Below are 26,301 nucleotides of genomic sequence, written 5' to 3'. Positions count from 1 at the left end.
ATTAGGAGGAAGGTATAGAGGAGAAGTCAGAGGGAGGTTCTTCACCCAGAGAGTTGTGAGCGCATGGAATAGTTTATCAGTGGTAGTCGTGGAAGCGGAGTCATTAGTGACATTTAAGCGACTGCTGGACATGCACATGGACAGCAGTGAATTGAGGGGAATGTAGGTTAGGTTATTTTAGTTTTGGATTAGGATTATTCCCTGGCACAATATCGTGGGCTGAAGGGCCTGTACTGTGCTGTACTTTTCTATGTTCTATGTTCTATGTTCTATTTTCTAAGTAGCCTGCTATTACATCCTTTATAATAGACCTTAGCATTTTTCTGACTACTGGTGTTAGGTCAACCTGCCTGTAATTCCTGCTTTTCTGCTTCCCTCCTTTGTTAAAGAGCAGTATCATTTTTTTTTCCAAACTAACAGGACTGTTTAGAATCCATAGAATTATGACGATGACAAACAGCACATTCACTGTGGCCACCTCCTTTAGTGAACAGGGGTGTAGATTTATCAGGCTTTGGGGATTTATCAGCTTTCAATCCCATTAATATTTCCAACACTTATTCCCTACTAAGATTAATTCCTTCAATTCCTCCTTCCCAAAAGACTCTTGCTTCCCATTTACTTCAGGGAAGTTATCTGTGTTCTCGCCTATGATAACAGGTAATTCTCTCACTGCACTGATATTTCCTTGTTCTCTGCAATCAGTGCACTCATTTAAAGTGTCAAGGGGTGTCTTCAGTAGTCCTTTTTCTTTTTACAGATTTATAGAAGAGCTCACAAGTTTACACTAGCACTCTATTTTTCTCAACTTAGTCAAACTCTTAGTTCTCCTTTGCCGAGTCCTAAACTGCTTCCAGTCCGAGGACTTGTTGCGATTTTCAAGTAACTTTACGTGGCTCTTCTTTGGATCCACTAATATCGTTAATTTCTTTTGTTTACATGATTGGGCAACTTTTCCTGACTTGTTCTTTCACCCAAAATGAATGTGTAACAGCTGCAATGCATGCATTAATTCTTTAACTATTAACCATTGCCTATATATTGTCATGTCTTTTCATGAAGTTACCCACCTATCACAGCCAACTCACCATTCTTAACTTCATAGTTTCATCTTGTTAATTTAGGACCCTAGCTTTGGATTGGGCTATTGTACTTTTTAAACATGGTCACCTTTTCCTAAAGGACCTCTCAAAACAAGATGAGTAATGAACTCTCATTGCACAAATTCAAATCTTGGATAGGCTTCCCCGAGTTGCTTCTTCAAATAGTAAAAGATGGTTTAATAAAACATCTTGTACACATTCCAGGATTTCAACCACTGCAACAATATTGCTTTAATGCTGTTTGCACAGTCTAAATATAGATTAAAATCACTCATGATGACTGTAGTACTTTTGTTTCATATACCTGAGCGTTCCCATTTAATGCCATCCTCTTCTTCAACATTATCATTTTGAGGCCTATTGGAAACAGCCAGTGGTGTTTTATTCCCCTTGTTACTTCTGAATTTTACCCAGGCCAATTTTACATTTAGATTTCATGCACAAGCATCATTTCTAACTTTTGCATTGATTTTATCTTTCACTGACAACACTACCCTACCTCCTTTTACCTTTAGCTTGTTCTTCCGAAAGATTGAATACTCTTGAATATTCAGTTCTGAACCTTGGTCATTCTGCAGCCATATCTCTGTAATAGGAATCATATCATAACCATTTACAACTATTTGTGCTGCTAATTCATTTATCTTATTGCAAATACTCTTGTGCATTCAGATACAATATTTCTGGACTTGTCCTTTTAACCCTTTACACTTTTTTTTTGATCTCCAAATCTATTTATATCCAGATCTTCTTTCCTCGGCTTTCCACTTTGTTATCTCGAATTCCTATCTCTGTTTCCCTCATTCCGGTCTCTCTGCTCCAGTTCCTGTCTGCCTGTCACTCAAGTGGAAACCCTCCTCACCGTAGTAGCGAATGCTCCAGCAAGGATATTGTACCTGGACCTGCTGGATACAACCTGTCCAGGTCATTGGTCCAGTTGCATGCCCAGAAACTAAAATCCTCTATCCCTGGACGGCACGGTGGCTCAGTGCTTAGCACTGCAGCCTCACAGCACCAGGGACCCGGGTTCAATTCCAGCCTCGGGTAATTGTCTGTGCGGAGTTTACATATTCTCCCCATGTCTGCGTGGGTTTCCTCTGGGTGCTCCGGTTTCCTCCCACAGTGTAAACATGTGCAGGCTAGGTGGATCAGCTATGCTAAATTGCCTGTAGTGTTCGGGGGTGTGTGGGGGATGGGTCTGGGTGGGATGCTCCAAGGGTGAGTGTGGACTTGTTGGGCTGAAGGGGCTGTTTCCACACTGTAGGGAATCTAATCTAATCTGACCATCCCTCTAGTCACACAAGTTGAGTAGGTTGAGCTTGTTCTCACTGGAGGTTTGTGAATGAAAGGCAAGCTAATTGAAATATACCAGGGACAAATATTCAAAGATCTTGACAAGGTAGATGTGGAAAGATTGTTTCCGCTTGTGGGAGATGCTAGGACCAAAGGGTATAATCTCATACCAAGGGGTTGCATGTTAAAGACAGAGATGAGAAAATTTTATTTTTCTCTCAGAGTGTAGTGAATCTGTGAAATTCCTTACCACAGACAGCTGTCGAGGCTGGGGTTATTAAGTATATGCAAGGCTAAGACAGACAGATTTTGAATCAGTGAGTGGAAATGAAGGTTGTGGGAAAAAGGCAGGAAAGTAGAATAGAAAATGATCAGATCAGCTATGATCTCATTGAATGGCAGACCAGACTTGAGGGACTGAATGGCCTTTTTCTGCTCCTGTTTTACGGTCACTGTATGAACTGTGGATGGGTGTTTAGATTCCAAATAGTGGTTTATGACTGATATTTCATGATCATCAGCCTTCTGTTTCGAGTGAAGTGAGCAGCCAGTGCCATATTCACAAGGACAGCCCGAACCACATCACTATCCTGTGTCAGTGGTGGATCAGCTGATTGCATTCTTGCCCCAAAATGTCAAAGTTTTGGGCTCAAGTGCCACTGAAACCCATCAGTTGAGACAGACGCTCTGGGACAGTACTAAAGGAACGCTGCACTATCTCCGCTGCTGTCTTTTAGGGATGAAACGTTCTTTGAGGACCTCATCTGCCTGAAGAGGCAGGAAGTAAAATGTCATACGGGAATTTTGAAGAAGAACGAATCAGTTCTCCATGGTATCTTGACCACAGAATTGTTACAGGAGGCCATTATGTTTGTTTCAGCTTTCCAAATGAGCATCTCACTTAGTGTCAATATTCTGCTGTCTACCATAACCCTATGGTTATGAATGTTCTCGTTCACAAAGAGCAGACTCTCTCTGGTCACTATCAAATGGCTGTTTGTGGGAGCTTGCTGTACATAGGGTAGTTGTCATGTTTCTTACTCACAGTGACCACATTTCAAAAAGCACTTCACTTTCTTTAAGATGCTTTGAGACATGTCACAGTCATGAAAATCTCCGCACAAATGCAAATCTTTATTTTTCACATTTAGCGAAGGAGAAGAGGTTCGTTATTAACCATTGGATGAAGGTGTTGCTGGAAAGACCAGCATTAATGGCCCATCCCTGATTGCTTAGGGGCAGATGAGAGTCAACCACGTTGCTGTGGGTCTGGAGTCACACATAGTCCAGACCAAGTAAGGACGGCAGATTCCTTCCCGAAAGGACATTAGTGAATCAAATGAGTTCTCTAAAATTGACATTGGATTCATAGTCATTTTCAGACTCTTAATTCCAATATCTGCTGTGGCAGGATTTGAACCCAGGTCCCCAGAACATTACGTGGTACTCTGGATGAACCAGCAATAACACCAGTGGGCCATTGCCTCCCCTAAATATTACACATTTTGTTAGTTTAAAACTGAAGAGGGTGTTTGAGTGAATAGCAATTCAGAAACAGAGATGTCACCCACTCAGTTTACAAAGTTTCCAGCAAGAAACAGAATATTCAGCCCAAATGCTTTCCATCCATTTCCTCCGACTGCCTTCATCCATACGCCACAAACCTCTTCTATATTGTGCTGTAGGGGGCAGTAAGTTTATTTTTGGGTTGCAACTGCTGCTTGGGGCTTACATATTAGCAGCCAGTTTCATCAACGTTAAGAATTCTAACACAATATAAAAGTGTTCGTATTTTTGCCAAGTGTTGCACTCCGTAATTTATGAAATCAGAGCACTTTATTTTTATGATGTAAAAAGATATCCTGTAGGAAACAAAGCCTCTGTGAGTGCATCAATAATTACAGTGAGTCAGAGAATCTCCACAATGCAGAAAGAGGCCATTTGGCCCATTGAGTCTGCATAGGCCCACCCACATGACTCCATACTTGCCATAGCTAACCCACTTTGCCTGCACACCCTGGTCACTATGGGGCAATTCAGCATGGCCAATCCACCAATCTGCACATCTTTGGACAGTGGGAGGAAACTGGAACAGCCAGACAAAAGTCATGCAAGACAGAGGGAGAATGTACAAATTCCATACAGATGGTCACCCAATCATCCAAGGCTAGAATCCAACCTGGGTCCCTGGCACTGTGAGGCAGCAGTGCTAACCACTGAGCTGCTGTGCCACCCATAATGTGAGGGTTCTGCAATTTATTAGGATCTACAGGGCATCCCTGGTACTGAGTCAATATTAGCAGGGAGTCCCTGAGAATGTGCCAATAATTGCAGGGAATCCCTGTGAATGTTTTAATATTTATTGGGAGTCCTTGGGAAAGTGTCAGTGTTTACAGGGAGACGCTGACACTGTTGCAATAAATACAGGGGATCCTTAGGAATACGTTAATTTTTTAGGGAATCAATTGGATGTGCCAATATTTATAGGGAATTCTTGGGAATGTATCAAAAATTACTGGGAATCCCTGGGAATGTGTCAATATTTATAGGGGGTCCTTGGGAATGTATCAATAATTACAGGGATTCTTTGGGAATGCGTCAATATTTACAGGGAGTCCTTGGAAATGTATCAAGATTACAGGGCGCCCCTAGGACCATACCAGTACTGTAATGAAATCCCTTGAATGCAAAGGGGAAGTTCATTATTGTGTGTGTGTGTGTGTGTGTGTGTGTGTGTGTGTATTCTATACACCCTCTGGTGGATAATTGCAGGATGACATTGACAGTGCTCCAGAACGAGAGAAGAAACCAGAGAGTGGGAAAAAACAATTTGTCCACGTAATCTCTTCGACCATTCAGCAAGATTGTGGCTATTCTTTGACATCAATTCCATTTTCTTGACTGAATCTTGGTTTCTTATAAATGTGTGTCCGACTCAGGCTCGAACATACCCAATGATGGATTGCTACCCAACAGTGTCGCTTTAACTCCCACACCAGCTGAGGTTACCATGAAGGACTGTCCTTTTCAAACTCTCCCCTTAGCTGAAGCATGGTGACCCTCAGGTTAAATCACCAACAGCCCTTTTTCCCGATCTGACCAGAGCTGCTCTGTTGCATGTAACCTAAATTTACTGACCAGTCCCAAATCTCACACATTTATCCGTAGCGGCCAATATAACACCACCGTGGAACAGAGCAGCAGCAGGAGCCGATCAGGCAGCCCTGTTGGTTATTTCATATATTTTGCCCGACTGTATAGTGTGGAATAATAGGTGCGGTTTTTTCCACAATAAGCAAGCAGATGTTATAGCAGCGGCTGAGTTATAGAATCTTGGAATCATTGAAACCCGACAGTGCAGACAGAGACAATTCGGCCCATTCAGTGTGCACCAACAATCCGATGAACTTCCACACCAAGTCCACATCCTCTACATTTACCACGGCCTATGCCCAAGCCTGAAAATCCCTGCACACTATGGGCAATGGCTAACCCATCTAACCTACTCAATTTGGGACAGTAGGAGGAAACTGGGAAAATCAAGAAATAGCAGTAATTAGTTAGAGAGTTAGGAGTTAGAGAATCAGAAACTGGAAAAATCAATAAATAGCAGTAATTAGTTAGAGAGTTAGGAGTTAGAGAATCAGAAACTGGGAAAATCAATAAATAGCAGTAATTAGTTAGAGAGTTAGGAGTTAGAGAATCAGTGGATCCCGGACCCCAGTGCGAGTCAGTGTGTCTGTGTGGGATCCCGTACCGCAGTGACAATCTGTGTGTGTGTGTGTGTGTGTGTGTGTGTGTGTGTGTGTGTGTGTGTGTGGGACCCCGTACCACAGTGAGAGTCAGTGTGTGTGTGTGGGACCTTGTACCCCAGTGACAGTCAGTGTGTGTGGGAACCCGTAATGCAGTGAGAGTCAGTGTGTGTGTGAAAGACCGTACCCCAGTGAGAGTCAGTGTGTGTGTGCATGTGTGTGTGGGACCCCGTACCCCAGTGAGAGTCAGTGTGTGTGTGTGTGTGTGTGTGTGTGTGTGTGTGTGTGTGTGTGTGTGTGTGCGACCCCGTACCCCAGTGACAGTCAGTGTGTGTGGGACCCCGTACCACAGTGAGAGTCAGTGTGTGTGTGTGGGACCCCGTACCCCAGTGACAGTCAGTGTGTGTGGGAACCCGTAATGCAGTGAGAGTCAGTGTGTGTGTGAAAGACCGTACCCCAGTGAGAGTCAGTGTGTGTGTGCATGTGTGTGTGGGACCCCGTACCCCAGTGAGAGTCTGTGTGTGCGTGTGTGTGTGTGTGTGTGTGTGTGTGTGTGGGACCACATACCCCAGTGAGAGTCAGTGTGTGTGTGTGTGTGTGCGACCCCGTACCCCAGTGACAGTCAGTGTGTGTGGGACCCCGTACCACAGTGAGAGTCAGTGTGTGTGTGTGGGACCCCGTACCCCAGTGAGAGTCAGTGTGTGTGTGTGTGTGTGTGTGTGTGTGTGTGTGTGTGTGTGTGTGTGCGACCCCGTACCCCAGTGACAGTCAGTGTGTGTGGGACCCCGTACCACAGTGAGAGTCAGTGTGTGTGTGTGGGACCTCGTACCCCAGTGACAGTCAGTGTGTCTGGGACCCCGTACCGCAGTGAGAATCAGTGTGTGTGTGTGTGTGTGGGACCCCGTATCCCAGTGACAGTCAGTGTGTGTGGGACCCCGTACCCCAGTGAGAGTCAGTGTGTGTGTGTGCGACCCCGTACCCCAGTGAGAATCAGTGTGTGTGTGTGTGTGTGTGTGGGACCCCGTATCCCAGTGAGAGTCAGTGTGTGTGGGACCCCGTACCCCAGTGACAGTCAGTGTGTGTGGGACCCCGTAACGCAGTGAGAATCAGTGTGTGTGTGTGTGGGACCCCGTACCCCAGTGAGAGTCAGTGTGTGTGTGTGGGAATCCGTACCGCAGTGAGAGTCAGTGTGTGTGTGTGTGGGACCCTGTACCCCAGTGAGAGTCTGTGTGTGTGTGGGACCCCGTACCCCAGTGAGAGTCAGTGTGTGTGTGGGACCCCGTACCCCAGTGAGAGTCAGTGTGTGTGTGTGGGAATCCGTACCACAGTGAGAGTCAGTGTGTGTTTGTGTGTGGGACCCTGTACCCCAGTGAGAGTCTGTGTGTGTGTGGGACTCCGTACTGCAGTGAGAATCAGTGTGTGTGTGTGTGTGTGTGGGACCCCGTACCCCAGTGAGAGTCTGTGTGTGTGTGGGACTCCGTACCGCAGTGAGAGTCAGTGTGGGTGTAGGACCCCGTATCCCAGTGAGAGTCTGTGTGTGTGTGTGTGTGTGTGTGTGTGTGTGTGTGTGTGTGTGTGTGTTGGGGGGGGTACCCCGTACCCCTGTGAGAGTCAGTGTGTGTGTGTGGGACCCCGTACCCCAGTGAGAGTCTTTGTGTGTGTGTGTGTGTGTGTGTGTGTGTGTGTGTGTGTGAGACCCCGTACCCCAGTGAGAATCAGTGTGTGTGTGTATGTGTGTGTCTGTGTGTGTGTGTGTGACCCTGTACCCCAGTGACAGTCAGTGCGTGTGGGAGCTGTGTGTTCCTCGGTGAGATTTGTCAGCTTTTGGGGTGTATTGGGGAGGGTGATAGATTTACAGAAGAAAGTTCTTTGAAAAGATGTCAATAAAGATATGTCCTGTCATTTCTGAGAGCCAGTTTTTTGACTTGGAAGCAAGAGAACATTGCTCAGCTTTGAGAATCTCACATTCTGTGAGGCATCATTCACTGAGTGATTGGATGTGTCAAGCATTTCTGGTTTGCATGTCCTTTATTCCATCGCAGGAATCTTTGCAAAATATGAATGAGTCTTTTCAAAGTAAAGCGGAAGTAATTTTTGTCGGGCCTTGAAGAACGGATAAATTAAGCACAGAATTCCACATTACTTTTCCTGGAACTCTCGGCATAGTACAATTATGGCTTTCACAACAACAGGCTCCAATAACTGGAATATCTGTTGGCCCAGTTCTCTGTTCTCTGCTATCTATTCCTGTCAGCTTTGTCCTGTCCTAAATGGATATTAGTCAAATTTGACTGAAATAGGTTTTGGTGCCAAGGTACTCCCTGTGTGTAATTCATCTTCATATCTTCCTTCTGATTTTCTTGTCAACCATTCTATATTTGTGACCTCAGATTAACAACCTTCCTGACAGTGGATGCAATTTTGCTTCATCAAAGCCGCTTAAAATTAAAACTTAATCTTCCATCTTTACACAAGGCCAACTGCAACAACTTTCATCCATCCACATGCAAATGTTGTTCATCACTGTTAACTTCCTGGTCAATGCCTTTTACTTAAATTGACTTAGGGGATATGGGCTTCACCGGCTGGACCAACATTTACAGCCCGGACCTAACTGCCCTTGAGGAGATGATGGTGAACTGCCTTTCTGAATTACTGAAATCCATGTACTGTAGCTAGACCCATGATGCCCTGAGGGAGGGAATTCCAGGATTTTGACCCAGCAACAGTGAAGGAACAGCAATAAATTTCCAAGTCAGGATGGTAAGTGGCTTGCAGGGGATGCTGATCCCATGTATCTGCTGCCCTTGTCCTTTGAGGAGGAAGTAGTTTGGAAGGTGCTGTCTAAGGATCTTTGGTGAATTTCTGCAGTGCATCTTGCAGATAGTACACATTGCTGCTTCCACTGTTGGAGGGAATAGATGCTTGTGGACAAGGTGCCAATCAAGCTAGCTGCTTTGGCCAGGATGGTATCAAGCTACTTTCATGCTGTTGGGGCTGCACCCATCCAGGCAAGTGGGGATTATTCCATCACACTCCTGATTTGTGCCTTGTAGATGATGAACTGGCTGTGGGGAGCCTGGGTTACTTGGCGCAGTATTACTAGCCTCCAACTTGCTCTCGTAGCGACTGTATTTCTGTGGTGAGTCCACTTCTGGAATGTTGACAATGGGGGATTAAGTGATGGTAATACCACTGAATGTCAAGGGCAGTGTTAGATTGGAGATAGTTATCACCTGGCATTAGTGTGGTGCAAATTTTGCTTGCCATTTGTCAGCCCAAAGCTGGGTATTGTCCAGATCTTGCTGCATGTGAACGTGGACTGCTTCAGTATCTGAGGAGTCGCGAATAGTACTGAACATTGTGTAATGCTCAGCAAACATCCCCACTCCTGTCCTTATGAAGGAGGGAAGGTTACTGATGAAGCAGCTGAAGATGTTTGGTCCAGGAGCTGAGATGACTGGCCTCCAGTAACCACAATCGTTTTCCTATATGCCAGGTATGACTCTAAACAGTGGAGAGTTTTTCCCCGATACCCATTGATTTCAGTTTTGATAGGGCTCCTTGATGGCACACTTGGTCAAATGTGTCCTTAATGTCAAGGCCTGTCACTCTCACCTCACTTCTGGAATCTAGCTCTTTTGTCCATGATTAAATGATTAAATGTAATGAGGTCAGGAGCACCCTCCCTAAGGATTTTACATCCACCACAAAGAACAATGCCCAGGCTGAAGGTAGCAGGAATCCAGCCTGGACTTAAACATTCATCACTACTCACTCGCTTTTCCATATTTCAGTGTATTTTTAGGAAAAAAGCTGGCTGCTTTTAACACTGGGAGCTGCTTTATGTAATACACAAATATATTGGATATCTACCAAATGTGACATGTTGCCAGCAGGCAGAAAGAACTTTGATAATAAAATGTGAGGCTGGATGAACACAGCAGGCCAAGCAGCATCTCAGGAGCACAAAAGCTGACGTTTCGGGCCTAGACCCTTCATCAGAGAGCGGGATCGGGGGAGGGAACTGGAATAAATAGGGAGAGAGGGAGAGGCGGACCGAAGATGGAGAGTAAAGAAGATAGGTGGAGAGAGTGTAGGTGGGGAGGTAGGGAGGGGATAGGTCAGTCCAGGGAAGACGGACAGTTCAAGGAGGTGGGATGAGGTTAGTAGGTAGCTGGGGGTGCGGCTTGGGGTGGGAGGAAGGGATGGGTGAGAGGAAGAACCGGTTAGGGAGGCAGAGACAGGTTGGACTGGTTTTGGGATGCAGTGGGTGGGGGGGAAGAGCTGGGCTGGTTGTGTGGTGCAGTGGGGGGAGGGGGTGAACATCCACTGTACCCGGTGCGGCTTCCTCTACATTGGGGAAACCAAGCGGAGGCTTGGGGACCGCTTTGCAGAACACCTCCGCTCAGTTCGCAACAAACAACTGCACCTCCCAGTCGCAAGCCATTTCCACTCCCCCTCCCGTTCTCTTGATGACATGTCCATCATGGGCCTCCTGCACTGCCACAATGATGCCACCCGAAGGTTGCAGGAACAGCAACTCATATTCCGCCTGGGAACCCTGCAGCCATATGGTATCAATGTGGACTTCACCAGTTTCAAAATCTCCCCTTCTCCTACTGCATCCCTAAACCAGCCCAGTTCGTCCCCTCCCCCCACTGCACCACACAACCAGCCCAGCTCTTCCCCCCCACCCACTGCATCCCAAAACCAGTCCAACCTGTCTCTGCCTCCCTAACCTGTTCTTCCTCTCACCCATCCCTTCCTCCCACCCCAAGCCGCACCCCCAGCTACCTACTAACCTCATCCCACCTCCTTGACCTGTCCGTCTTCCCTGGACTGACCTATCCCCTCCCTACCACCCCACCTACACTCTCTCCACCTATCTTCTTTACTCTCCATCTTCGGTCCGCCTCCCCCTCTCTCCCTATTTATTCCAGTTCCCTCCCCCGATCCCCCTCTGTGATGAAGGTTCTAGGCCCGAAACGTCAGCTTTTGTGCTCCTGAGATGCTGCTTGGCCTGCTGTGTTCATCCAGCCTCACATTTTATTATCTTGGAATCTCCAGCATCTGCAGTTCCCATTATCTCAGAAAGAACTTTGAAATGTTTTTGGGATGAAGCTAATGGTGAGTTATTCTTGTTGAGATTCCTCTAACTGCATGGGCTGAGGCTTGCATCCATTGTTCACAGACTTCTTGATGCAAAATTAATTAGGTCCTCCATTATTCAGTGTTTGCCCTTTTAATCTCAATTACACAGTTGGGTCCAATGCCTGGAATTTTAACGGCTGCCATTGGCAGCCACATCTTCATTGCAGGCGGTGATTACAAGTGTTAATCAATCAGTAAGCGGTTGCATTCCTCAGCAACTTAATTACCAGAGAAGTAATGAAATGTCAAATTAGCTTTTCATGCTTTTCAAGAACGTTCTGTCGTGCAGCTCCAGTTCCTGATCCTTCTTCCATTCTTACTGGGAAACAATTCACACACACTGACTCTCACTAGGATGTGCGGTCACTCTCTCTCTCTCTCTCTCACACACACACACACACACACACACACACTGACTCTCGCTGGGGCACAGGGTTCCGCACACAAACACTGACTCGCGCTGGGGTGGAGGGTCCCGCACGCACGCACACACACTGACTCTCACTGGGGTACAGGGTCCCACACACACACACACGCCTCTCTGGTACCTCTGCAATGACGGGATTGAGACTTGGTGAAAATCTGTTTCTGGTATCTTGCAGATGGCCTGAGATTGTACAAGGATTGCAGGGTCAGATTTTAAAGGCACCGGATGATGGAGGAGATGTTTCAGCTCTCGAGTCTGCCAGCTGTTGAGATCATGGCTGATCAATGACCTAACTTCGATTAAAAAAAAGTCTGTCCCCATAATCCTCAATATTTTTCGTTAACAAAGATAGTAAAATTTGAATGTTAAAATTAGTAATTAATGAAGAATATGAGCATTCCAAACCTCTCTCTTTACGAGGCGTTTATTAATTTCACCGAGGAAAGTCGCGACTGTAACATTGAGATATGATCCCTGCAGTCGCACACTCCCCATCCAACAGAAATAATTTCTCGTACCCTGTCTGTTGCTGTCAGCGTCTTGAAAACTTCGTAACAACTGTCAGCTTCGGGGCAGGGTGATTTCTGCTGAGAAGCCCCATACTATCTCTCACACTCATTGGGTGACATACGGGGGTTAATGATGAACTGCAGTAAATGGATCGCACAGCTGGATGTACCCACTTGCGAGGATTGCAACAAAGGTTCACTGCATTGATTTCTGGGATGAGTGACTTGTCCTAAGAGAACAGATTGTACACTCTCTGACTTGTCCAGGAATGAGTGACAATCTCATAAAAAGGGCTTGACAGGATCAGTTGTTTAGGACCAGACCAAACCCCCTTCTAATATATTAAGAATGTACTCTAGACTTTGATTTTTTTCTTATTTTAAAAGGTAAATGTAAGGAGTAATACTCTAGAGGGAATTTGATTGGTCAAACAACTTGACTTTAAACAAAACATATTCTATTTTTACACTACAGTTAAAATACAGATTAAATAAATGAAGTGGCTTAACTGTAATGCTATTGAAATACTTAACAGAACAATATATATTAACTCCTACAAATTAACTGTTCCAATATATTAACACCCCAGAAACGCACCCTTGGCAAAGGCAAATGCAGTAAAACAGGTCGTCTCACATGCAATTCCAGCAGCAGGAAGAGAACCCCAGCTTTTAGCTGTAACAGAGAAGAGAATAAGACCTGCTCAATTAAGCTTCAAGTCCCCACCAACTGCAGAAAGCTAAAAATCTTAGCTCGGTGGGAGCTTGACTCCATTCTTCAGGTTGCTTCTACTGTTCCAACTGAAATAAAACCTCTAGGCCTCACAAGCTGTTTACTTTATTGGCTTTGAGCAGACCTCTTTTGACCTCTGCCTCAACATTTCTTCAAAAAGGATAAAATATGCCTCTTAAAGCCACAGTATCATCACACAACGCTGAGAGTCTGTTAACCCTGGCTGGAGAACCCGGAGGTCAGGGTGTCAAAGTAACTCAAAATGAAAATGAGATTTTTCTTCATCAAGAAGTTTGTGAATGTTAGGGGGTCTCTACCTCAGAGACTTTTAGCTACCCAATCATTTTCTAGACAGGATTGATGATGAAATTATTCAATCATCTCCTAGATAACTAGGATTAGCAGTGTCATTATTCACAAGCCTCTGTCTTTAAATAGGCTTTCTGCAACTGCTTGCGTGCGTTTTGCAAACTTTCTCTCTGTGTCTGTGTGGGTTTCCTCCGGGTGCTCCAGTTTCCGCCCACAGTCCAAAGATGTGCAGGTTAGGGTGGATTGTCTGTGTTAGATTGCACGCATCATTCAGGGATGTGTAGGCCAGGTGCATTAGCCATGGAGAATGCCATGTTACAGGGAAATGATAGAGGGATGCGTCCCGGTAGGATGCTCTTCAGAGGGACATTGTGGACACGTTGGGCTGAATGGTCTGTTTCCACACTGTAGGAATTCTACGGATTCTACGAAGTGTTGAATTGCTGTCACTAGCACTGAAATTTAGATACCATATTTCCCATTTGTGTGACAGACTGAAAATATTTTTGGCTTGACTGCAGCAGCTGAATTTCATTGCACACAGTGTCCAATGTTAGAGGTGATTCTGTAATTTGACAACACTTGCTGGATTCTCCTGAGTGAGTGAGTATTACACTATCAACCAATTCAGGATTATCATTCGGGCTCTCAGTGTGACACAGCTTGAGTGATAGAAATTATCTATGTTACATGCTACAAGACAGAGATGTTCCCTCCCAGTGGTGAAACACTTCAGCAGTCAAGGACATTCGGCCTCAGATCTTCATGTGTGTCCTCTAAGGCAGACTTTGGGATAAATAACAACACGGAGTTGCCAAGCAGACACTGATAGCCAAATATTGTACCCATGAGGGCAGTCTCAACTGGTACCTTCAGTTCATGTCACATGACAGATAACCTCACCACACTATACACTCAATCAAACACACACACACACACACACACACACACACCCATATACATCCACACCATCTCTCTCTCTCTCACACACACACACACATCCACGCTGTCTCTCTCCCACACTATCTCACTCACTCATACATACACACACACACACGCACAGAGTCTCTCCCACACCCAAACACACACCCGTGATTCAATGCGGTGAATTCATTTGCAGATACATTTTATTTTGTTCAAAAAGGACACAATCTATTGACAATCAGTCAATATGGTATTTTATAAATTCCTACTTTAGAAATAAAACCAGTTAGCCTCCAAACTAAAACACAGATTCTAAACAAGACCTCACACCAGATATGCATTGTCTGACCTAAAATGACACCTCTTCTTTACACTGATGAAACCTTCAGTTCTCTCAGGACTGTGACAGGAAAAGAATTCGGGGATTCACATGTAAATATTAACCAATTAAAACCTTTTAATGGATTAAAGATTTAACAACATCTTAGGTCTGTAAGATCCTTACCAATGTATATCCTTACCAATGATATGAGCCTTTGATCTTTTACTTATAAATTCTGAGTCTGATACTACCTCTGTCATTAACACTTGAAGAAGGACAGAGGCTCTGAAAGCTCTCAAGTAAATCTGTTGGAGTAGAATCTTGTGGTGTGTGAATTCTGACCTTGTTCTTTGCAGGCAGACTGAAAGAATATGTACACCCACTCTGTTCATTTCAACTCAACAAAATAGCTGACAGCCATGCACTGGTTCAATATTAACAGAAATACCCGGACCTATCAAGGTCAACCTAACTGGTTTAAAACTTAAACAAATTCTGGCAGTTAGCTGTCAAACAACACAAATTGGTGTGTTCTCCATGGCAACACTTCCATCAATCAGAATCTGCTAGCCATTCTCCTGTCACGCAGCATAAATGTTGAATTTGTATTCTTCTCAGTTGTCCTGATGAGTGTTAGATGAAAAACTTTGATAAAATGTCTTCTTTTCAGCAATATTTCTCATGAGTTCCACTATATTCCTCAGATTGCCTCCAACCACTATCCGATATAGTCAGTTGAATCATCCTCTTGAACTGACATGCTCTTCATATGAATAAAACATTAGCTTAGAAAATAAAGTAAGGACAAATGAAATTTGAGGACGAGTGTGGAACTGTGTGAGGAGCTAATTTAGGGATTATTACTTTACAGATGTGGTTTGTAATTAGACTACTGAATGGACCTCTCAAATGTCAAATCTAATGTTGATTTTGCTTTTATACTCTTCCTGTGCAGCCGTAACTTTGTCTGCTTTGCTCTGTTCAATCACCCTCTGGTCTGTATGTCCTTGTATGTTATGATCTGCCTGTACTGCACGCAAAACAAAACCTTTCATTGTGCTTAGGCATATGTGACAACAATTAATCAAATCAAATCAATTAGTATCTGGTTCAGCACCTTAGCCTTTCACCTAGCTTACCAACCTACATTCAGATCTTCAGAACTTCCATGCCTTCTCCAACTGCTCAATCACCAAGAAAGTAAATGATTTCAATCACACTTAACCCAGCCTGTTTCTTTATTCTTTGGAATCCTTTTATTTCCATACAATCTAATCATGGCCCACTTTCTCATTAATGTTGGAAGTGAGTATCAGACAGCCTCACAACTGTCACTCTGTTTGCCAGTTTCTCTTGCCTTCTGATCCTAGAACTCTAATGTTTAACCTTTTACCTAAGACCGATCATATTTAACCCCTTAATAACCAGAAAATTGCTTGCTTTGATCTCTTTCATGGTGTGCTCAATATTATTTCTGGTAGTAGCATGGTATTGTACTATTGTACCTGTCGTCCAATTGTGGTCATGATTGGTGAACAAAGAACAAAGAACAATACAGCACAGGAACAGGTTCTTTGGCACTTCAAGCCTGCGCTGACACAGCAGGCCACAATTAACAAAGTGATAATGATGAAGTGGCCTGTTTCTAAGGGAGGCATTTGAGTGACAGACATTGAAGATACCTCAGATGCTTCCCTTTTTCTTCATAAAAGTGGCTGGGAATCTTTCACAGGGAGGCGAGGCATCATTTTTTGGTCTCCAACAAAAGAAAGCACTTTGACAGTCTAGCAGTCCCTCAAGACAGGACTGGAAAGTCAACCTAGACTTTGGATTGAAGTATATGGGCTGGGGCCTTCCCTAAGGGACATCAATGAACCTGATGGTTTTTCCCAACAATCTGTAATGGTCATCAATGAACTCCTAATTTATGGAGTTCAAATTTCACCATCTGCCACGATGGGATTTCAACCTTTGTTCAACCTGACTCTCTGGCTTAATAGTCTAGCAATAATTCCACAAGACCTCGCCTCCCCCCGTAGATGTGAGTAATGTTGATATATTGAGCATAAAACAGACAACTTGATCAGAGCTGCGATCAGAGATAATAGGAACTGCAGACGCTGGAGAATCCAAGATAACAAAGTGTGAAGCTGGATGAACACAGCAGGCCAAGCAGCATCTCAGGAGTGTGCTCCTGAGATGCTGCTTGGCCTGTTGTGTTCATCCAGCTTTACACCTTGTTATCTTTGATCATAGCTGCGTCGCCTTTCAGAAGGACAAATGCCAAACTCCCATTCCAACACTACCGCACCAAAATCGTCACTCGAACTGCACAATGACCGCCCTTCACCAAAATGGCGACGCAAGCCGTTTCACGTCCTTTCCATTACCAAGATGGGGAATGACAGCTCTCGCAAGAATGTTCCATTACCAAGACGGCGGTTTGATGGACCATGGGAGTTGTCCTTTACAAAACGGCGAATGTGTAACGTCGTACAGAGGTCGTTTGTGACCTCCCCGCACACGGACCAACCAGGAACTGCCGTGCGTGTTCTCAGTGATTGATGTCGATTCTCACCAATTGAAACCCGGGCATCTGGGCCAGACCGTGACGAAGGTTCCGTAAGGTGGGCGAGGCTAGAGCGGCGTGCTATCTGGTTAGGTTGCAGCACGCACGTCGCGCCGGGCGGGTCGTGTCGGCGCTTTGCTATTGGACAGCGGCTCTGGTTCGGTTGAGGCGCTGGCGGTGGGCTGCGGGAAATGGCGGCCGAGTCTCTGCGCGGCCGTCAGCTCCGGCCGTCTCTATGGCGATGAGGCGGGTCGGGTCGGCTCGGGCCGCGTGAACGAAACATGACCCAGGGCAAGAAGAAGAAGCGGCTGAACCGCAGTGTCCTGCTGGCCAAGAAAATCATCATCAAGGACGGAGGCACGGTAAGGATCAGGTTGAGGAGGGGTGGCGACCCCGGGGAAGGTGGCGGAGGAGGGTGAAGGGGCATGGTGGGTTGGTGGCGGTTTGGAGGTACGGTTGGAGTCGGGGAAGGCTGCGTAAGGGAGTGGGATTTGGGGGTGGTCGGGAAACATGGGAGGGAGGGAGGGAGGGTTCTGTGGGAGAGTGGAGGAGGAAGAAAGAACTTTTGTGGGTGTGCTGGTGAAGGTGGGTTTGGGGTTGGGTGGGCAGTGGGGAGAGGCCGGGGTTGGTGCAGGGAGTTCAGGGGATGTAGGTATGAGGAGGGCCGAGGCTGGGTACATGGTATTTTGGGGACTTGACATATGTTTGAGGTAGAGTGATCGCGCGTGGTTCATTTGGGTGGTGATTTGAAGAGAGTGGGAAGTATTATAGGAGGCAGCTGAGGAGGATATGTTGTGGAGTAATGCTGGGTGCAATGGAGTATTTATTTGGACAAGCTGAGTTGAAGGTGCTGTTTGGGGAGAGGACAGTGGAAGAGTTGATATGGCATCTGTAGAGACAGAAAGAGACCATTAATATTCTGAGTCCAGTATTACGCTTCAAAATAACAAATCATCAGGTTAGACTCACCGTTAACTCTCTTTTTTCTTTCTAAAGATGCTGCCGGGCATGCTGAGTTTCTCAAGCACTTTTTATTTTCATTTCTGTGCCCAGCATCCACAGTCTTGCTTCTGTTCAGTGAATAGGTTTTATGAAGTCTGATGGAAATTTTTGGGCCATTGGATTATATATATGTTGGCTTTGGGCAGTGGTGAAGGGGTGCGTGCATTCTACACAGTGATGGAGAAAATGAGGGTATATTGGTTCCTGTGTGGAGAATGCGAGAGAATTTGGTGTTTTTTAAAAATGAAATGGGCTGGAAAAATCTTGTTGGGATGTTTGATGTGTAGGATGATAAGAGTTTTTTGGTGATGATTGGCATAGGTTATTTTTCATCATCTGAGATAGTGCTGTGAGCAATTATTGCCGATCTCTAGTTGCTCTTGAGAAGGTGGTGATAAGCTGCTGCTTTGACCTGCAGTCCATTTGATGTGGGTGTATCTACAGTGCTGTTAGGGAGAGAGTTATGTGTAAGTGAAGAGGATGCAATCTATCATTGCCAGATTGAATGTGGGTAGTTGGTGCTGTGAGTTTTCATGACTAATAAGGTTGAGTTGTAGCAGCCAATGCTGAAGGTGTGGGTGAGGTGATGGATTAGGGCAGGCCTATCAGTGAAGACAGTAAGAGTGGAAGTGAGTAACAGTGGTCAGAGTGGAGGTCATGAGTGAAGCACAGGAAACTGGAGCAGCACAGTGATGGTGCTCAGAAGGTAGCTAATGCAAAAGAATTGAGGGATTGAGGTGGGACAAAAACATAGAGTTGGATTTTATGGAGATGATGGAAAGCAGGGAGGAAGAAGGATGCTTAAAAAGGAGCAGGTAACAGAATATGACAAGTCTAAAATGAACAAAGAAACTGAGGGGTGCCAGTGCAACTTTACTTGGATAATAGGAGTAAAAGGCGGTCGTCCAGCCTATTGAGCCTGCTCGACTATCGATTTTTTTAATCATTGCTGGTCATCGAACTCCATAGCTTGCTTTTCCTCCCAAGCTCCAAGTGCTATATCCACATCCTTCTTGAAATCATAGAATATTTTCACCTTGACTGCTTTCTGTGGTCATGAATTCCATAGGATCACTCCTCCCTCTGCGAAGAAGTTTCTCTTTATTTCAGTCTTAAATGTTTACCTTGTGTCCTGAAACTAGTTTTGGGCTCCCCCACCTACAACAACTTCCTTCTTGCCTCTATCCTGTGTGGTCCTGTTAGAATAGAACATAGAAGATTACAGCACAGTACAGGCCCTTCGGCCTTCTGTTGTGCCGACCTGTCATACCGATCTCAAGCCCATCTAACCTACACTATTCCATGTACGTCCATATCCTTGTCCAATGACGACTTAAATGTACTTAAAGTTGGCGAATCTATACCATTGCAGGCAAAGCGTTCCATTCCCTTACTACTCTCTGAGTAAAGAAACTACCTCTGACATCTGTCCTATATCTTTCACCCCTCAATTTAAAGCTATGCCCCCTCATGCTCGCCGTCACCATCCTAGGAAAAAGGCTCTCCCTATCCACGCTATCTAACCCTCTGATTATTTTGCATGTTTCAATTAAGTCAACTCTCAACCTTCTTCTCACTAATGAAAACAGCCTCAAGTCCCTCAGCCTTTCCTTGTAAGACCTTCCCTCCATACCAGGCAACATCCTAGTTATTCTCCTCTGCACCCTTTCCAAAGCTTCCACATCCTTCTTATAATGTGGTGACCAGAACTGTACACAATACTCCAAGTGCGGCCGCACCAGAGTTTTGTACAGCTTCACTATAACCTCTTGGGATCGAGTTCCGGAACCTCTATTAATAAAAGCTAAAACACTGTATGCCTTAACAGCCCTGTCAACCTGGGTGGCAACTTTCAGGGATCTGTGTACATGGACACCGAGATCTCTCTGCTCATCTACGCTACTAAGAATCTTACCATTAGCCCTGTGCTTTGTCTTCCGGTTACTCCTACCAAAGTGCATCACCTCACATTTGTCTGCGTTAAACTCCATTTGCCACCTCTCAGCCCAGCTCTGCAGCTTATCTATGTCTCTCTGCAACCTATAGCATCCTTTGTCACTATCCACAACTCCACCAACCTTAGTGTCGTCTGCAAATTTACTAACCCATCCTTCTACGCCCTCATCCAGGTCACTTATAAAAATGACAAACAGCAGTGGACCCAACACCGACCCTTGCGGTACACCACGAGTAACTGCTCTCCAGGATGAACATTTCCCATCAACTACCACCCTCTGTCTTCTTTCAGCAAGCCAATTTCCGACCTAAACTGCTATATCTCCCACAATTCCATTCCTCCACATTTTGTACAATAGCCTATTGTGGGGAACCTTATCGAACGCCTTGCTGAAATCCATATACACCACATCAACCAGTTTACTCTCATCTACCGGTTTGGTCACCTTCTCAAAGAACTCAATAAGGTTTGTGAGGCACGACCTTCCCTTTACAAAACCGTGCTGACTATCCCTAATCAATTTATTCTTTTCTAGATGATTATAAATCCTATCTCTTAGAACCTTTTCCAACACTTTACCGACAACTGAGGTAAGGCTCACTGGTCTGTAGTTACCAGGGTTGTCTCTACTCCCCTTCTTGAACAGGGGAACCACATTTGCTATCCTCTAGTCATCTGTCACTATTCCTGTAGACAATGACGAGTTAAAGATCAATGCCAAAGGCTCGGCAGTCTCCTCCCTGGCTTCCCAGTGGATCCGAGGATAAATCCCATCCGGCCCAGGGGACTTATCTATCATCACTCTCTGAAGGATTTCTAATACCTCTTCCTTGTGAACCTCAATCCCACCTAGTCTAGTAGCCTGTATCTCAGTATTCTCCTCGACAACATTGTCGTTTTCTAGAGTGAATACTGTTGAAAAATATTCATTTAGTGCTTCCCCTATCTCATCTGACTCCACACACAACTTACCACTACTATCCTTGATTGGGCCTAATCTTACTTTCGTCATTCTTTTATTCCTTAAATACCTATAGAACGCCTTAGGGTTTACCCTGATCCTATCTGCCAACAACTTCTCATGTCTCCTCCTGGCTCTTCTGAGCTCTCTCTTTAGGTCTTTCCTGGCTACCTCGTAGCCCTCAAGTGCCCTAACTGAGCCTTCATATGTCATCCTAACATAAGCCTTCTTCTTCCTCTTGACCAGAGATTCCACCTCCTTCGTAAACCACGGCTCCCGCACTCCACAGCTTCCTCCCTGCCTGACAGGTACATACTTATCTAGGACACACAGGAGCTTTTCCTTGAATAAGCTCCACATTTCTAATGTGCATCCCCTGCAGTTTCCTTCCCCATTCTATGCTCCCTAAATCTTGCCTAATCTCATGGTAATTGCCTTTCCCCCAGCTATAACTCTTGACCAGTGGTATACACCTATCCCTTTCCATCACTAAAGTAGACATAACAGAATTGTGATCGCTGTCACCAAAGTGCTCACCTATTCCCAAATCTAACACCTGGCCAGGCTCATTACCCAGTACCAAATCTAATGTGGCTTAGCCCCTTGTTGGCCTATCTACATACTGTGTCAGGAAGCCCTCCTGCACACACTGGACAAAAACTGACCCATCTATAGTACTCGAACTATAGTGTTCCCAGTCAATATCTGGAAAGTTGAAGTCCCCCATGACAACTACCCTGTCTCTCTCACTCCTGTCGAGAATCATCTTTGCTATCCTTTCCTCTACATCTCTGGAACTATTCATAGGCCTATAGAAAACTCCCAACAGGGTGACCCCTCCTTTCCTGTTTCTAACCTCAGCCCATACTACCTCAGTTGACGAGTCCCTAACATCCTTTCTGCAACTGTAATACTGTCCTTGACCAACAATGCCACACCTCTGCCCCTTTTGCCATCTTCTCTGTTCTTACTGAAACATCTAAATCCCAGAACCTGCAACAACCATTCCTGACCCTGCTCTATCCGTGTCTCCGAAATGGCCACAACATCCAAGTCCCAGGTGCTAACCCATGCTGCAAGTTCACCCACTCTATTCCGTACGCTCCTGACATTGAGGTAGAAACACTTCAATCCAACTTCTTGCTTGCTGGTGCCATCTTGCTTCCCTTCTTACAGGTTTATTTGAGGTCCCCTTACTTCTGGACCCCACCCGTATGTAAAGTTCAAACTGATAAAATCTGTCAGTTTTTCTATCCCTGGAATCCGTCTGGTAAACCTTTGTTGCACCTCCTCTGCAGTAGGAACGTTCATCCCCAGATAAGGAGACCAAAACTGCGTACAGTATTCCAGGTGTGGCCTCACAAATGTATTGTATAATTGCAGCAAGACATTTATGCTTCTGTACTCAAACCCTCTCAATGAAGGCTAAAATGTGATTTGCTGCCTTGACTGTCTGCTGCACATGCACACTTACATTCAGCGACTGGTGTCTGAGAACACTCGGACTCGTTACTGTGAAGGGGGTCATAGCTCTGAACTTCCTGCCCCTCTTTGTGCCCAGGTGTCCACCAATGCCCTCTCTGCCTAGAGAGAGATGGGGACGACAGGGTGCTTTATCTCCCCTTCCAACTCCATTTTGATTTGGCTCCTCCTGCTCTCTATTCCTCTTCCTTGCCTTTAGTCTGCATTGCCCTCGATATGCTTTCCATATAAATTAATTGGAAAACACGGTGATTTACTTGTGGTTCATACATGTAAAAATATCATGTGATTTGATGAGGGGGAGAAAAGTATTCAATTATGTGTCAGAGCACATGATTTTTTTTAAAAAAAGTCAAATCAGTCATGATCTTATTGAATGACGTCAGGCTTGAGGGACTTAATGGTCTACTCGTGTTCCTCCTTCATGTTTTACCCATTTCACCATTTAACTGCAGGGGGTAGTTCAACATGCTTTACGTAAGGGATTGACAGAGAGCTCAAAGTATCCTTTTCATTCAAGATTACTTGCCGTCCATGATTTCTCATACACACGTAACAATCTGACTTGAAAGATTCCTGACCGAGCGTAACATTGCTTAAATCTCAGTCATACTTTTGCCGGTTTTTTGCTCAACTTGATGTTCATCTCTCAAAACGACTAGATATAGTTTGCTACCTTTTGTGGTTTGCAAATTCCTTGCCTGTGGTCTACAATGAGGATGATGCTTATGAAAGTCTCAGACTAGACAGAACACTTCAGTTAACCAGGAAAGTGCACCTACAAAAGTTCACCTTCTGCTATTATGATCTAGAAGAGAATGATTTGTTTTTATATGGTACCTTTGAAAAACACAGGACATTCCAAAACACTTTAGCAAATAAAAATAAAAAAGTCTCTAGAATTACATACCTTCACAACATCTTAGGTACAAATAGTATCTAGGTACAAAATCTTAAGAATAAATTATTAGAATAAAGAAATAAAAAATTAGTGTTAGTCCTTCCAAGCAGAGAAGACGGAGTGGATGAGTTTGTGCTGAAGAGTATAGACAAGAGAAAAGCTGGAAAGAGAGATTAACTGGCTGGCCTTGTCAAAGAGTCAGCACATGCACACTGAATTGAATGGCTGCCTCCTATGCAATATCATTCTCTGATCCTAAACTAGTTAGGACCCTTCACTGGTTGTGTAGTTTTCTTTGAGAACTGGAAAACTTGACCAGCAAATCTTCTATGTGAGCCGCCAGCCCTTGTTACGCTTGTTTGAGTGGGAAATAGATATTTTGATTAGATGGGAGGAGACTTGCGTGTGTGTGGAGTGCGCATGGTGGCGTGGACCATTTGGTCCAAATGGCCTGCTTCTGTGCTGTACACTACATCTTGCATGTCTCATCTGGAGTATATATTGAAAATAAACTAATGAAAGTAAGAAGTATTGAAACTAGACATAGAAAATGATGGCAGCACCTGGATAAAAGTGTCCAAAAATATTCATTTGTAACAATGCTGTTTATAACTGGGTAAAGGGAATGCTGTCTTAAGAACACTTTTTTTTCTCTACGCCCAGAAAGAGGTATTCGTCAACAGCGGTATGATTTGAAACTTCTTTGAATATGTTACTATATTTCTTGCAGCATTCATTCTTTGTAATAACTAAAAAAAAACTTGCAAGTGCCAGCTGCTGTGTTCATTTTGTGAATCTGCTCGCCCTTCTATTTTGCACCAAGGCTCTGAGCACAGGGTCCTTTTCGATAGTGTTAAAGATGGGTTCATTCACTGAATTTGCAGGAAACCTGTGCTGGCTGCCAATAGCAAGGAATACCAACAAACTAGATCCAGTTTTGGTCTGGCCTTTGGTCTGAATACATTTTAATGGTTGTCTAATATTTTTATACCCTTTTCTAGAATTCAGAGCAGATTAAATTCCTATTGGGAGCCCAATCCGACTGACTGTTGGCTCCCTTAAAGATCACACAATTGAAGGGAATTCTAATGAATGTTGATGGCCTTTGTCTCTCTGAGGTGGTTTGAAAATTGATTTTGTACGAAGTTTTATTTAACATCAGCATAGCTGAGGTCATTCATGTCATCTGGCTGGTTGTTTTAGGTCTGCTTTCCTTGCATTAAGAGATTCACAATAAATTAAGTGACAAGCAAAGATTTTGTGCATTCAAATGTTGGATTGCCATTTAAAGGTCAATTTGCAGAGGTTTACTTTGTGTTGGTTAATTGGGAAATCCAACTATTTTGGTTGCTTCATTTTCATCAGCATCCAGTTTAATTTGGTGAGGTAGGGAATGCAAAGTCGGGTGCAAAAACAGTGCTCACTCAGGAACAAGCGAGATGGAATGCCAGCAAATCAGGGCCTGTTACTGTTGCAATGTTGAGAGCATCTTATGCTGATCTTGTGAAAAACGGCCTATTTATTGCACGTCCTAGCAATTAGTTGAGAATTCAGGTTCAGTTTAACTGTGTATGAGGTTTTATAAAAATATTTGTACTTTCTGGGGTGTGGGAAAATATAAATTCACTCAACAGAAAGTGACGTATCCAGATCGGATTTGGAGGTGATGTTCCAGTGCACCTCTGTCCACATCATACATATTGGTGGAAATTGACATTTTGGGAGAGGAATGTTCAAATTATTGGAGCTGAAATTCTTTTAATATTTAGTACATTGGCCTGATTATGCTTCATTGACTATGGATCGTGCCTCATAAGTCTCCATATTTACTTTGATTAACATAACCTGACTCCTCCACTGTTTCTTTGTACAACAATTTGTTTGACCTCCAGGCACAGATGAGATGAAATTTCGCAGAGCAAAATATGAGGAAGCCACATGAATATCTCAACACTTATTGCAAGCTTAGTACCCTTTCTACCTCTCACCAGTATAAGAGGTTGAAACTGACTGTTTATGGTTGTGCTTCTGTATTACTTTCAGCTGAATGTCCATGTTGCCCGCCAGGATTTGAACTTTAAATCTGGTTTGAGAAGCAAAGGGATATATTTAAGCATGAAACTCAGCATAGAGTAAGTGTATTTGCAATTGTCTGTGGTGTGTAAACATTTGCAACTATCCAAAAAAGCAAGAATTCCTTTGTAAATCTGTCTTAACTCCGAAAGCTGAGTAGTCATGAAACAGTTCATACAATCAAAATAAAATATGAAGTGCCCATATCCATGTCATCCTTGTACTTGAGACAGTTAAATCACTTTAACATTCTTGCTGAGCTTTTCAAATTCTTCTGTGGCCTCACTCTTGCTTATGGAAAGAAGTTGTACCTCTACCCTTCCTGCCCTCCTCTGACCAGTTCTCTCTCTCTCTCGCGCGCGCTCGCTCTCTCTCTCTCTCTCGCGTGCGCTCTCTCTCTCTCTCTCTCTCTCGCGCGCGCTCGCTCTCTCTCTCTCTCTCTCTCTCTCTCTCTCGCGCGCGCTCGCTCTCTCTCTCTCTCTCTCTCGCGCGCAGCTCCCGCTCTCTCTCTCTCTCTCTCTCTCTCGCGCGCAGCTCGCTCTCTCTCTCTCTCTCTCTCTCGCGCGCGCTCGCTCTCTCTCTCTCTCTCTCTCGCGCGCGCTCGCTCTCTCTCTCTCTCTCTCTCTCGCGCGCGCTGCTCGCTCTCTCTCTCTCTCTCTCTCGCGGCTGCGCTCGCTCTCTCATCTCTCTCTCTCGCGCGCGCTCGCTCTCTCTCTCTCTCTCTCTCGCGCGCGCTCGCTCTCTCTCTCTCTCTCTCTCTCGCGCGCGCTCGCTCTCTCTCTCTCTCTCTCGCGCGCGCTCGCTCTCTCTCTCTCTCTCTCGCGCGCGCT

At 44.8% G+C, this 26,301-nt stretch overlaps 1 protein-coding gene across 1 annotated transcript in view; it reads left to right on the top strand.

Annotated features, from left to right (window-relative positions):
* The first annotated feature begins 17,234 nt into the window (after window positions 1–17,234).
* The window catches only part of LOC125465683 (hippocampus abundant transcript 1 protein-like), a 115,126-nt gene continuing 106,059 nt past the window's right edge, over window positions 17,235–26,301 (top strand). Inside the window, exon 1 of the mRNA XM_048559415.1 lies at window positions 17,235–17,457. Coding sequence (XP_048415372.1) covers window positions 17,377–17,457 — 81 coding nt within the window. The 5' untranslated portion in view covers window positions 17,235–17,376. The remainder of the gene's footprint in view (window positions 17,458–26,301) is intronic.

The sequence above is a fragment of the Stegostoma tigrinum genome, chromosome 30, assembly GCF_030684315.1.
Source record: "Stegostoma tigrinum isolate sSteTig4 chromosome 30, sSteTig4.hap1, whole genome shotgun sequence".
NCBI lineage: Eukaryota > Metazoa > Chordata > Chondrichthyes > Orectolobiformes > Stegostomatidae > Stegostoma > Stegostoma tigrinum.
The sequence above is the reverse complement of the archived record's forward strand: the minus strand, read 5'-3'. Positions and strand labels throughout refer to the sequence as shown.